The 14,175-nt window shown below is 41.9% G+C and overlaps 3 protein-coding genes and 1 non-coding gene across 4 annotated transcripts in view; 2 read left to right on the top strand and 2 right to left on the bottom strand.

Moving 5' to 3' along the window:
- igf2r (insulin-like growth factor 2 receptor) overlaps positions 1–4,939 on the bottom strand; it is a 32,324-nt gene extending 27,385 nt beyond the window's left edge. The window contains 2 exon segments of the mRNA XM_018687313.2: positions 2,841–2,980; positions 4,681–4,939. Of these exon segments, the coding sequence (XP_018542829.1) occupies positions 2,841–2,980; positions 4,681–4,841 (301 nt within the window). The 5' untranslated portion in view covers positions 4,842–4,939.
- An 861-nt stretch (positions 4,940–5,800) lies between these two features.
- Positions 5,801–8,420, top strand: LOC108890462 (hatching enzyme 1.2). The gene is made up of 12 exons (XM_018687335.2): positions 5,801–5,932; positions 6,008–6,058; positions 6,137–6,199; positions 6,289–6,330; positions 6,406–6,465; positions 6,540–6,586; positions 6,733–6,802; positions 6,882–6,996; positions 7,091–7,263; positions 7,955–8,036; positions 8,123–8,244; positions 8,336–8,420. Exons 1-12 carry the CDS (start codon positions 5,899–5,901, stop codon positions 8,341–8,343), a joined length of 867 nt encoding a protein of 288 aa, XP_018542851.1. The 5' UTR covers positions 5,801–5,898; the 3' UTR covers positions 8,344–8,420.
- A 257-nt stretch (positions 8,421–8,677) lies between these two features.
- ttll2 (tubulin tyrosine ligase-like family, member 2) lies at positions 8,678–11,709 on the top strand. The gene is made up of 4 exons (XM_018687338.2): positions 8,678–9,011; positions 9,223–9,457; positions 9,802–11,159; positions 11,312–11,709. The coding sequence occupies exons 2-4, from the start codon at positions 9,236–9,238 to the stop codon at positions 11,643–11,645; spliced, it is 1,914 nt and encodes a 637-aa protein (XP_018542854.1). The 5' UTR covers positions 8,678–9,011; positions 9,223–9,235; the 3' UTR covers positions 11,646–11,709.
- A 138-nt stretch (positions 11,710–11,847) lies between these two features.
- On the bottom strand, positions 11,848–14,138 carry si:ch211-140l13.3 (uncharacterized). The gene is made up of 3 exons (XR_007813599.1): positions 14,005–14,138; positions 13,836–13,920; positions 11,848–13,652 (listed from the first exon to the last, which is right to left on the bottom strand). It is a non-coding gene; the product is annotated as an uncharacterized si:ch211-140l13.3 (transcript).
- Between the last annotated feature and the right edge of the window lie 37 nt (positions 14,139–14,175).

The raw sequence follows: 14,175 nt of genomic DNA, 5'->3' as shown, positions 1-14,175 counted from the left end.
ATCATTTAAATATCATCATTTATATTGTTAGGTTCTTTGTAAGATATAAGATACTGATAAATATAAATATCAAAATGTCTTTTTTCCGATGAACAGCGAACAATCCAAAGATGTTCTATTCAAAACACAGAAAAGCAGCTTCACTCACATTTAAGAAGCAAATATCTGGCAACTGAGACAATTATCACTAATTAATTTTCGGTTTAGTTAATTGATTAATTGATTCAGCTCTGCTAATTTCCCCCGGTTGAATTCAGTTTAAAGTGGTTTACAGGTTGTTTTTCTGTTTCCACTCAGAGGACATGACAGAGAACGTTTGCTTTAGATTAAGCTTAATCAATTTCCGCTGGTGTTCAGAGCTGCCTCTGTTCACTGAAGGTCAGCTCTGACTGATCAATAGTGAAGTTTGATGCTAAGACAAGCAGGTTAACGACAAATTAACAGGGTGATGTTTGACTCATCACTCATAGAGAAGCACTAAAACTGATTTTACATGAAAACAATCAAAAAGAACAGAATCCTGTCTGTAGAGCTGCAGTTGATGCTTCCTGGTGTAAATGGCTGAATTACAGTGAGAAGATAGGAGGAGAATTAACGGACGATGAGCGGAGAAGCTGAGACAGATGCTGTAGGACAGAGACGTGGATCTTGCTGACACACAGCAGCATCAGCAGCAGCAGGAGGTTCAGCCTCATCAGCACAGAGATCAGATCTGCTAATGTACTGACGAAGCTCTGAGAGACTGATCCACACAGCAGCACTTTCTCTGAGGACCGGAGGTTCTGTGAATGTCTGATACTGCTCTTCACTAATGATCCAAAAATGATAATGACACTACTCATCCTGAGACAAACGGAGAGGATGTAGCTCAGTCACGGTTTACAGGCTGACGATAAATCCACCCACAGTTTGAACCACATGCAACAAACCACTTCTATTAATTCATACTTTTCTAATAAATAGAATATAACTGTTTTACTTATGTGGACAAAAAGAGAAAGGTTTGAACTGGATCTTGATCTTTATACACTAAGACGACCATCATCAACCCACTCAGGGTGATTAACATCTCAAAAATGAATCAAATTAATCAAAAATCTAAATGAAAAAAATGAAATCAAAGAAAAAAATCTATAAATCTAAAGCAGTAAAAGGTGCAGAGGAAATAGTTCATTGAATATATCAAAAGTTATCTGAAAATTTTATTTTTAAAAAGTTGTAATAAAACTAATCATTGAAATATTGTACAAAAAGTACTAAAAACATACTTCAACTGAAAACCTGCATCAGATTTTATATGGTCAACACTGTGGAGAGGAAACTATGCCTCTGTGGCCACTGACTAAAATGTTCATGACCACAGTCCTGCAGCCACCATTCAACCAGCTAATTCACAGCTGATTTCACACCTCACACAGAAACAGACGAGGTGAAGAACGCAACACCAAAATGAACACTGTCCACCTCAACTTATCGACACAGACAGGAAGTAGATTCTTTCCTGCAGGGTCTCTACAGAGCCACTCAATGTTCTGATGTTCTGAAGTAATTAAGATTTTAACAGCAGTATAAAGGGCTAAACTGTCTACAAGCCTGTGAAGGTAAACTCCCTGCACCTGCTCTAAACTCACTGCTCCTGCACGACACTGTCAGACATGACGCTCCAACAGGTTTTTGTTTTTACTACAAGTCTGTCTCCAGGTGGGGACAAAGGTGACTCTTGCAAAACCACAATTCAAGCAGGAATCCGCAAATTCACACAGGCAGACGCCCTGAGGAGGCTTCAGGAGACGACAAGTGACGTCCAAAGTTCAGTAAAGACAGCAGAGACAGCACCAACAGAGACCTTACACTACCTGGGTTTATTAGCAAACTTTGCTCAGAAGCTAACGACAAAACACCTGAGCTGACGGGCAGACGCTGTGACTTTACTGATCTTGTATGTTGTGTAACTCACACCTTTTAACAGGCGTTTCTCCTGGGACTTTTATTCTTGTACTGTACAGATAACACTGAACATACGCATGTAGCCCAGAGTCGGTTATGTCCAGCGACAAATCCAATAAAGTTTATCCAAACAAGATGACAGCGGCAGCAGCATTACGTTCTGTTTAAAGCAGAACCGTACAAAGTAAGAGGAAAACAAGAATAATATGGAGCCACAGATGTAGACAATGTGGTTATGTGGTCTGGATCTTCTGCAGGAAAGTTCAAATTTACATCAGAAGATAATTTTAAGACGACAAGTCTCAGCTGCAACAAGTAAAACCTTTTAAGACCTTTAATTTATTCACATTTACTAAGCTGTGTGTGTGTGTGTGAACATCACTGCAATGTTGTTAAAACAAGCAGCAGACGGTGGAGCTGCTTCACTGCCGATCATAATTTCTGACCTGACTGACTGAGAGTCTGATCATTTATCGCCATTAATCAGGTGCTGTGACTCCGCCCCCTTCAAACTGCACTTTAAACAACAGCTGTCATAGAAGACAACAGGCTTCACAACGTCTGACCTGACGATATGTTCACTGACGCCCTTGAAACCACAGTAGCTGCACTTAAACAGTCTCTGAAATCCATGACACAACATTAACTCTTAAAATGTCAACAAGTCCATCATATTACTATAAAAGCTGCATTTGAACAAGCGTGCAATTTTATTCATGCTGAAGAGAACCAGAGAAAATCTTACTCAAACTTTCCAACCACAACAGTTTCTATTTTTATCTTCTTCATCCTGTATCTCTCTCTGACAGGCAGCCATGATGCCACGACACCTGGCCCATAAAAGATGTGGTGTAGTCTAACTTCTGAGCCTCTCGGTGTGAACCTGTACTCACCCACAGACTTTTTAGTGTCGGTGCCGAGGGTCTGGGCGCAGACGGCGGTGCCGGGGCCGCAGGCAGTCGGTGGTGAAGACTCGCAGAGCTTCAGCGTGTAGCTCACTTTGTTATCGCGGTCGACAGCTTTCCATTTATAACTGCAACACAAGAGATAAAAGAGATGAAGGAGAGAAGACAAACTCTTACGAACTGTTGATTTACAGATTTACTGAGGTGTTGACAAAGGTAACAACGGTGAGAGAGGAACACCTGTGATTGCTGCTACAGTCTAAGGCTGCAGCTATTATTTTTAATAGGAGATGCAACAATTAGTCAATCAACTGATGTCTTCATGGACAGAAACACAGGAAGGGTTGCACAGACAGGAGGAGTGGATTCAATATTAGCAAATTCATGATGCAAATGTTCCGCAGTCAGTCAGGAAAGTGAAACTGAAAAGAAGAGATAATGATCCAAAGTAAACCTCTAAATCCACCATGAACCACTTCTCTGTGGGTGGATCTGAAACATGATGTGTGTACGAGACAAAAGAGTCAAAAGAAATTCTCAGAGGTTGAAATGATCTGCAGCAAGAGTGGGTGAAAATTCCTAAAACCAAGGTCAGAAAGCCTCTTAGCTAAGTGTTTACAAGCTGGGATTTCTGCCAAAGGGGAGAGGGAAACCAAGTCCTGACTTCACAGGGCCAAAAGTTTTGCACATGTGACAACTACTGTTCATATTTTCTCTTTTTGAGTTCATGAAACCAAAAGTAAAACTGTGCATTAACAGCTGGAGCTTATTCACTGATGTTTGTTTGCAGCAGAGGTTATAGTATATTAAAAATATCTCAAATAAGTGAACAATCTGAATAATACGTCATCAACAAGTCTACTTCCCGTTTGCCAAAAGTTTCTCGTGACTGTGTAACCAGCCTGACACTACAGGTTATGTTACCTGATATCATTTCTGCCTTGTTGCTGTGTCAATGTTTGAACAGCAGCTGCATAAACAGAGTTCAGTAAAAGGAGGACAACTCTGTTTTTGACCAACAGTTTGATCTGATAATATAATATATAACAGTATAACAGTCACAGAGGCCTAATAATTTGCTTATTATTGCTTATCATCAACATTTACAGCAGTGCAATATTTCCCTCTGTGATGTAATGGAGTAAAAGTACCAAAAATGGCAATACTCAAGTCAAGTACAAGTACAAGTATCCAAAATATGTACTTAAGTACAGTACTTGAGTGAATGTACTAAGTTACTCTTCAAACACACATTACTGCTTTCTCTGTCTCGTGTTATGTAAAATCTGCTATACCAGAGTCCCTTTCAAAAACATGCGATTTAACGTTGCTAACAGTTAGCTTTAGCTGTTACATGACATGTAAATGTTTACAGATAATGTTAGCAGTAAGCTAGGCTACACTTTAGCTTGACAAAAAGCAAATTTAGCCGTTAATTAACGAGTTTGGGAGCTAATTCAAATACACCGAGGCTGGTTAAAACTTATCAAGCAGCGCGGAGAAACCGTTTTCGTTGATATGGTAGCTAACTAACAGCGTCGTTAGCGGTGATTTTAACGTTAAAAAACAGAGAAAATCAAATGTAAAAGTTGAAATAAAACTGAAACAAAAGCCGATCGACTGTTTGTGAGTCAAAATAAACAGGAAACCTCCTTATAATGTCAAGGATCGTGTGATACCGGGTGAATGGCAACAAAAAAATAAAACATCTGTTAAATTAAATTAGATTTCGTTGTACATAAAAGGATAAGAGGTGAAACCCTGTAATCATTGACGTGAATTATTGCGTTCGTAGCTGCAGTGTTGGTGCCGGAGGTGTGTTTGTTACCTGCAGAGGTCCTGGTACCACAGGCTGCTGCTGCTGGTGGTGCTGCTGGTCCTGGTGTCCTCCCCTGCTCCGGACCGGACCAGCAAACATCCCAGACAGACCACGAACCAGAGGCCCGGCTTCAGAGGCGCACAGCGGTTAGATTTATACCGAAACAACATGTTTGCTGCGGCGGGTACAGTCTGTGGAGCCTTAACTAAGACGACATGATACAGCAGAGTCAGTCTGCTCCGGACCAAATCAGTAGGAAGTGACTGCACCACATGACAGGACATCACATGACGGTGGCTGACGCTGCGTTCACGGACTGTGGGAAAACTGAGTAGTGACAGTTTGTCTTGAAGCACCAATGGTCAATGATACATGTTTTGATTGCTGTAATCAAACCTCTGACCATAAACAGATCCCTCTCTAACGCTCTTTTAATGGAAGTGATAAGGGACAAAATCCACAGTCCTTGTTCTGTGAAAAACAAACATTATTAACATTAGTACATTATTTTCTGAGACTTCATCTGTCCAAACTGGTCAAAGCAAGAAGTGAAGGGAGTTTTAACACTAAGTTGATGTACTCTTGACACGCTCCCTTATATAAACTATAATGGTATCAAAAAAACGACATAAAAAAATAGAAACACCTGAATGCAGCATCCTTCATCAACATCCTGCTGCTATAATCACAGATATTCACCTATAACGATAGATGTGCTGCACTTCTCTTTACGTGTACATATACGGTACTAATGCCTGCTCACTGGTACCTGAACGCAGCATTCCCTCTAACTCACAGTCCGGCTCTGACTTTAAGCCCCGAGTTTTGTCTTACAGAGTAATCCTGTTCTAATCCAGCCTCACCCACCGCTAACCCTTCAACTCCCGTTACTCTAACCTTAACTAGTTACGACATCTACTGGTGGAGTTTATTGAGAGGCAGGAGAGAGCTGCAGCGGTGCCTGACAGTCACAACTCAGGGCATAAATTCACATCTTTCACTGAGAGCCTACAGTTGTTCAGGTGTCATATTGCGCCCTCTAGTGGGAATGTGTGCAAAGTTACGGACACAGGAACAGAGAGAAAAAGTCTCCACAGAATAAACCAATCACTGATAAGGTTGAAAGGTCATAATCGGTGTGAAGTGATTGCACCTGACGCCTGATGGTGACTGAGTTATCAGATCTCTGGCTTCAGGTTCACAGCTTCTCTCTGTTTTTTTTTAATCATGTGGTTTCTGGTTTTCATCTGCGTTTCAACAGGTACAGACTGACACATTCAAACATCACATATCCTGATAAATAATGATGATTATTGACTCTTTTTTTTTCGTGTAGTTGGTGGTGCGCCCTTAAATCAATCCCAGGATGCTGCTACTCCTACCACAGGTTGGTGCTGTTTGTTTTCTTTGAATGTTTGCTACAACTAAAAGAATAATTTATGATGAATTCCTTTAATTTCCAAAGGTAATGTTACTGTCACTTCTGTGCTTGATGTGCCACAGACGGCCTCTACAGAATCTCCAACAGGTAGATGTTCAGTGTGTTTTATACCTGACAACATACAGTTGTTTTAATCTAAGATTAGGTGATCATTATTGGATGTTTTTCTCTTTCAGGTCCTTTAAACGACACCCACAATGCAACAAGTCCTACTCCAGGTTGGTCTTTGGTTTTTAAGACTTTTTCAGATTTAATGTTTGAGATATTATAATGAAATATTTAAACTTCTGTAGGTGTGACTGTTTCTGTCTTCCTCGATCCACCACAGAGAGCCAGTGCAGAAACATTAGAAGGTAAAAAGTGAAATACAAAATAATCAAATCAATGCTAAATAAATACACTGGGTTTTTATTATCCTACACTCTAGAGCTTCAAGACGACATGATTGTCCAAGAGGGAGACATTTTGATTCCGGTAAGATGGAGAGCTTTTTGTTAACATGGCTGGAAATCACTTGACATTTAAACAGTGTTGAAACAGAATTAGTCAGATTTCTACTTTAAGATTAAACTGCTGGAAACGTAGTTCAAAGTGATGAAGAGATGAGTGTCTGTCTGCAGGAGGACAGGAACGCTGTACAGACTCTGTGGGCGGGTGCGGTCGTACCGTTCACCATCAGTGATGACCTGGGTGAGTTGTTGTGGCTCTAACAAACTCTGATCTAATGTTGAGACCACCTCAGCAGCTTCTCTGTTTTCACTCTCAACAGCTGATCGAGCGTCAAACATCTACGCCGCCTTTAAAATGATATCAGACTTCACGTGTATTCGCTTCCAAAGACACACCACGGAGCTGAACTACCTGAAGTTCCTGAACGGCCGAGGGTGACCAATGTATTCTGGGATGTCTCTGTTTTTTTTTTTTTTTTTTTAAAGGGTCAGTTCACTTCACTGTTTAACTTTTGTTTTGGGTTTGTAGCTGTGCGTCGTTTGTCGGCTGTCGAGGAGGAGCCCAGGCCGTGTATTTCAGTCGGTCGTGTAGCGTTGGGAACCTTTGCCATGAGATTATCCACGCTCTGGGACTGCACCATGAACACACCCGCAAGGACCGGGATCAGTACATCACTGTGCAGTGGCAGAGCATCATGCCGGGTAAACATCAGAGCATCTGTCTCGCTTTGTCCTTTACTGATCTCTGTTCTGTTACAAATGGGCTCAGCAGGTGATCAGCTGATCCCACCTCGGCCTGAGGTGAAACAGAGTGTCACACACAGTATGTTAAAGATCAAGAGTTAAAACAAAAGGACACAAAACAAAGGATGAAACACTACGAGGAAAAAAGGATTAACTTCACCTAGATAACAGAGGAGCGTGTGATCTGGAAAGTTTAAAGAGAAGAGCAGAGAGAGGTGAAGAGAAACTCAAACTTCAGAAGTAAGAAAACCTCATTCAAAACCCCACTGACATTTATAACAATTTTAATAACTAGAAATTCATGGAGTCATGGAACAGAGACTTTCTAACAGTATGTCCTCTGCCTGCTTCATGTCTGTCTAATGTTCCTGTTTACTTAAGTTTGTTTTTAGTGGCCTTAAACAAACATAACTTCCCATAAGTAACTGCTGCTAAACTTTGTTAAAATCCCAAAGTGACGAGACGAGTCTCAGAAAATGGAGCATAAACACCAGAAACACAGATGAAAACAGCATGAATATCCCTGTTTAACTAACAATAATCAGCTTTCACCTAACAACAAATATAAATTTTACGTGTTATTAGTGTGTGGTATGGCACATATGGACACGTGTGCCTTCAATTATCTGTAATATTTCTGATTTTAAAGGGAGACAAAAGAATTTCAAGGTGAAAAGTGGAAACACTCTGAACCTGCCGTACGACCTGAACTCCATAATGCATTATGGACAGTAAGTTCTAACCCCTTCTCATTGCTTCAGAGTAATTTGTGACTAATTGTGGGAGGATAAATAAAGTAAATATTTTTCTGTTGCAGGTTTTTTTTCAGTGCGGATGGAAGTCCGACTGTGTTGTCCAAGCAGAGCGGAGGACAGATGGGTCAGAGGACACATCTCAGCCCGCTGGACGTACAGAGGCTGAACAGACTCTACCACTGTGGTAACAACCTCTGACAAAAATAATTAAATGCATATTAAACTCTGATGAATCAGCATTTCAACAATACTAACACTAATATTTCTTCTGTCAGATGAATGAATGGGATGAGCAGGAGCAGGCTTACTGCAGGTTTACCTGCATTTGCCACGAGATTTAATAAAATGATTTAAAACGTCCTGTTCTCAGTGTTATTCTTTTATACCTGGCAAACACATGGCTCAAAGGTGTGTTAGATCTAAGGGTAGAAATGAACTGTTTCAAACAACGTCTGTCTGGCTTTAAAACCACAGGAATCAGATATATTTCTGAGTGAAATGTTATATGTAGGCTGGAACTGCAGATTCAGGTGGACGCCTCGCTCATAACACCAATCTCATTTGATACACTGATGTTACAGACACTTTATGTTAACAAGCGACTGGCATTGAAGCACCTTCGGTTTCAGTTTCCTATTGTATTAAATGACTATAACAGTTTATCTCTACGATAGCAGCAGGCAACAACACAACAGTTCTAACAATAGGCATTCATTCATCTGACGACCATTGTTTGGTACAGAAACCTGTCTCACGACTACCTCCAGCTCAGTGTGTCTCTGTTTGTGTGAGAGGTTTTGTCTGTAGGAGGAGCCAGGAGAACAGACGCCTGTCAACGCTACACTGTACACAAGCTGAGCTGAAAGGAAACACTCCCACTGTATCATGTACCCTTCATTTACCTGACAGAGAAAACACGACCATTAGTTAATGAGCATTCAGCATTTAAAGGTAAGACAAATTACATTTCTTCTAAGGTTGTAAGCTTCAACTGTGTGCAGCTGTTATTCATATTTATTTGAGAAATGTGAAGGTTTAAAGATTACACACGACAGGATTGTATATGCGAACAAAAAGTAAATAATCTATTTAGAAAATAGCTTCCAGAACGTTCTGATATTAATCATCTACATTTTCTTCTCCATATCTGCTGTATCTGTAGTTTACGATGCCGCATGGCTGCATCCCTGGTGTTCAGACTACATGACAGAGGTCCAGAGGTGGTGAGGGAGGTTCTTCTGGAGCGAGGATGGGAGGAATACGATAAGGACGAACGGGAGGTGGAGGACTGGAACCTGTACTGGCGTGGCTCTGCGTTTCGCAGCTCTGAATATCACAACCTCTTACCGTGGCAGCGCCTCAACCACCATCCCAAAACAGTCGGCATCACACGCAAGGTGATTTGCATGAAAAGAAGCACCTGTTTTACAAATAAGCTACAGCTATGATTTATTATTGCTTTGACCCAAATAAATGTACAGGAACAACCCTGGTTTAGGAACTTAATGGTTGTAAATGTGCTGGTAACTGGTCTCAAAGCCTCTCCATGAACCCTCCTGAAAAACAAAAGCCTTTCATCTTGGCATCTATGCCCAACTTAGACCCAGCGATCTGTGACTAGATATGTTATCTTGGTAAGGAAATGCAGGTAGAATCTGTGAAGACTACCAAACCAAAAAAAAAGAAGGTTTTTGGTTGGAAGGATCGTTCTCTAAAAGAATGATTTGTGTTTCTTTGGAAGGACTGTTTGGCACGCAACCTGAGGAGAATGAGAGCCACATGTGGGTCATCTCTCTACGACTTCAGCCCCAATGCCTTCATCCTCCCCAACGACTACACCCGCTTCCTGACTGAGTACAACAACCTGCGTCTAACTGGAGGACCGTCGGTCTACTGGATCTGTAAGCCCGTGGATCTGTCCAGAGGCAGAGGGATCTTCATCTTCCAGGATATTAAGGACTTGGTGTACGACTGCTCTGTTATCGTGCAGAGGTATATCAGTGACCCTCTGCTGATCTCTGGCTACAAGTTTGACCTGAGGATCTACGTGTGCGTTAAGAGCTTTCATCCGCTGACTGTTTACATTCACCAGGAAGGGCTGGTGCGTTTCGCCACAGAGAAGTACAACCTGTCGTCTCTGCACAACCTGTACGCCCACCTCACCAACACCAGCATCAACAAGTTCGGCCCTTTCTACAAAACCGAAAAAGGGCGAGTGGGACAGGGGTGCAAGTGGACCATGAGCAAGTTCAGGCATTTTCTCCACAGCCAAGACATCGACGAGCTTCTTCTGTGGCAGAGAATCAACAACATCGTCACTCTGACCCTCCTCACCATCGCCCCCTCTGTCCCCTCCTGTCCAAACTGTGTGGAGCTGTTTGGCTTCGACATCCTCATCGACGTTAAGTTTAAACCCTGGCTTCTGGAGGTCAACTACAGCCCCGCGTTGACTCTGGACTGCCAGGCTGATATTACAGTGAAGAAAGGACTGATTAGTGATCTGATTGATTTGATGAATTACACATGGATTGACAGCTTGAGAGAGAGAGCTTATCAGAAGCTCAAGCAGCCTTGTTTCCACACTAACCAGCCCTCACATGTCCCTGTACCTGAGCTCTCCAGGTTTAAAGAAACTAAATATCACAAGAAAACGAGAGGCATCCAGGCGTCTCAAACTCAGGCGCTCCCTCTGATAAAAACTCTCTGCCATTCTAAAAGGATGAACCAAACACAGTCCAGACAGCATGCTTTTGTCTCTGACTGCCGCAGACACCTTCCCCCTGTTGACTTAAACAAGATAAATGCCACCACGGCTACCAAAACCCGCACCGGCGGGACCCTGAACCTGATCCTCGGCCCGCATTCAAGGACAAACGTGTCGGTGGTAAACAGACAGACGTGTCCAGCTCTTGCACCGCGGCTGATGGATGACAGGAGTCTTCACGTCTCTGAGGTTACAAACCATGACGACACTGAAACAGAAGCTGAGGCCGAGCTCTCCGGAGAGACGTACGTTTCCTCCAAGATACCTGATATCCGACAGAGGGGGCTGGGATTCAGGCGCTCAGCTGTGTCCTGGAAGCTCCCCAACATTTACAGGTATATACTGTACACTACTGCTGTGTTTTCATTTAAGTTTGTTAAAAAAAAAAAACACAATGCATTGTCTTTGTATTTAGCTGAACAATTTGAGTTAAATGCTAAAAACTACACTGTCACCATCCAACCATTCAAATGTGATTGGTTCACAGTGGGAGTCATGAGCCAGTGAGGACTCCTCTGGAGGGAACCACGGCCCTGAATGGACAACATATCCCTCCACTCAGAGTTGGAGACTTTGTTCGGACGTTCCCGTTTAATGCAGCGACTCTGAAGGCCTCACAGCACAAACTGAATGTTAAGAGCGTCGTACAGGAGCTTCACAAGCTGACTGGTCGGCTGGCCTCAGGACAATCAGACAAGACAAAGTGGAGGAGAGCGGAGGAGGAGGTGAAGAAGGAAACGGAGAGTGATGAAGACTTTGATTCGCTGTTCTGGGGGCCAAAGGATCCTCCACTGCTCAGTCAGCTCTTTAAATCAACTTAAACCACGTTCAATACTTTGAAACCTACACCACAAGTTATTTATCTGATCTCAGACCAGGTGAACTGATCATTTAATTTATTGCTAGGCCCTGATTTGTTTATCTTTCTACTTCAAATAAAGGGGAAATTTACAACACATCACATCTGCCGTGTCAAAGAAAAATCTTCCAGACAGTTTTTACAACAGCAAATAGAAATGTGTGTCATATTGCTTATCAATCATTTTTATTAAAACAAGCGGAATACTATTTTCAACAAACCATTTAGATTCCTGTTTTAACACATTTAATTATTTTTTCCTGTGAAGAGCAGACAAAGTATTTGACATTTATTAAGACTTTTCACTTCAACATCTTAAAGAGTGTGTCAGCTAGCAGAGGATTGACGGTGCTACATTATCTCTGAGTTTATCAGGTAACTCGTTAAGGTGCAGGAACATCTGATTGTTGATGCATGATTATATCTGCGGGTTTACAGAGCTCTGAAAAATATCCCTAAACACACACACAGACAGGACTCTCTGTCTCACCTGCACACGTTCATTTAGATTCTGCGACGGTGACTCTGAACTTTTCCCTGATGTGTATTCTGCCTGATGGATACTTGGTTTCCTGTCGTCCGTTGGGGTAGATGGTCTTTACCGTCCCATCAGGATACTCTCTCCTCTTATACTGGGAAGTGTGGATTTCTCTCTGACCGTTGGGGAAATCTACCATCTTCTCACCTGGACCTGGGAGAGAGGACGATCAAAACAATATCAAAGAGCAGCTCCCCTCAGCTTTACAGAAATTTATAGTGACTCAGCACCAAACAGCAGGCAAACAGAGATTAGCTGGTGAACACAGCGGAGCATTTAGCAGCTAAAGAGCCAGATATTTCCCTGAGGAGGAGGTGGAGATCAAAACATTCATCAAAGATAATGCTGGCTCTGTAACTGATTGCTAACAACTTCACTATATCAACTTAAATTGTGCTTAAAGTCAGTAATGTGTTGTTTCTGCTGCCCCCAAGTGGCCAAAAAATCAGGTATTACAAGTTCAGGGTTCTGATTAGGCCCAGTACGATGTTTTTGTAGGTTCAAGATGCAGTTTTGATCATCATTGTTCATAAATAAATAATATTTTACCACATTTAATTAAAAGATCACTGATACTGATTGTTGATAATGTTCATTTCAGTCTGTTTGTTCACTCCAGACTGTGTTAAAATATATTTTCAGTCATAACTAACTAAAATCTAAACACACAGATTCAGTGTATTTGAACATGCCTGAGAATCATCTTGTTTTTAAGTTTTCTTCGATATTAAAATAATCCAGCGACAGTCGTCTGTACACCCATGGGTAAATCACACACAGGAACTACTAATAGCTAATTTGGAAACTTTTAATGGTGCCAGTTTGCCAAAATATAAACAAATACAGGCTCAAAAAGTTTATCCCTAAATTTGGGATCCCACAGCGCCAGACTTCAAAACTTTCCTCTTCACCAGCTGAGATAAACTGGAATATTTCAAGTAAACAGTAGTTAGTGAAGTTTTCCCTCTCAAGCCTCTATGAACTCATAAAAAGTTTCTCAGGCATTGGAAGCCGTGCTGGAGGGTTTTACTTTTTTATGTTGTATTAGAAAATCTTTACCTCGTGTCAAATGTTGTTATTCAAACCCATCTAAAAATAATTTATTTAATGTTTGATATCAAAATCTGATCATGTCAGTGTCTGTCTTCTTACTGGTTACCTCCCGGTGTACTGATGTTGTTTATTTATTTATGATGATACCTGTAAACTGCCACCTTAACGACAGCGAGTCTTCCTCGGTTCCACTGCCTTTCTGACCCTGCAGACGCCCTGAGGCGAGTCCTGATATAAAGCAGTGACTTCAGTCTTACGGTGAAAGGTGAACGACGGTGCCATCGGGGAAGATTGTCTTCTCGCTGCCGTCGGGCTCCAAAGACTTGATGGTCTGGTCTGGAAATAAGATCTCTCTCTTCCCCCCGGGGTGTCGCTTCTCTGTTTACAGAAGGAGACTTGTTATGAAAGAAACACTATACTGTGAGCTGTAGTCATATACTGTACTTTTTTCAGTTTCTTTCTTTTTAGCTGCTAAATGTCTCACTACATTCACCTACTGGTTCTCTACTCATGTACAGTGGGAGCTGAGAGAGTGAATGGAAACATCCAGACATCTCATACCAATCTGCTTGTTGGGGAAGTGAAGGATCTCCAGACCTGTTGGGTAGGTGGTGTGTGTTGTCTGTGATGCTGCGTAGTAATACACCTGTAACACACATGTACATGTCTGATCAGACCATGAACTATGAAAACAGCACCGACGATGAACAGAGGACGCCACAGAGCTCACCACTTTCCCATCTTCCAAAATGTGTTTGATGTCTCCATTGAGGAATGAGACTGTTTTTGTCGTCTGGTCTGGAGAAACTACTTTCCTGGTCCCATCAGTGCGAGTCAGCAGGTTGCACCTGTTGGACTGAAGTCGCTCCATCTGAGCAGAAAAAGAAAATCTTCATCAGGA

Source organism: Lates calcarifer, linkage group LG7_1, assembly GCF_001640805.2.
Source record: "Lates calcarifer isolate ASB-BC8 linkage group LG7_1, TLL_Latcal_v3, whole genome shotgun sequence".
Classification (NCBI taxonomy): domain Eukaryota; kingdom Metazoa; phylum Chordata; class Actinopteri; family Centropomidae; genus Lates; species Lates calcarifer.
The sequence above is the reverse complement of the archived record's forward strand: the minus strand, read 5'-3'. Positions and strand labels throughout refer to the sequence as shown.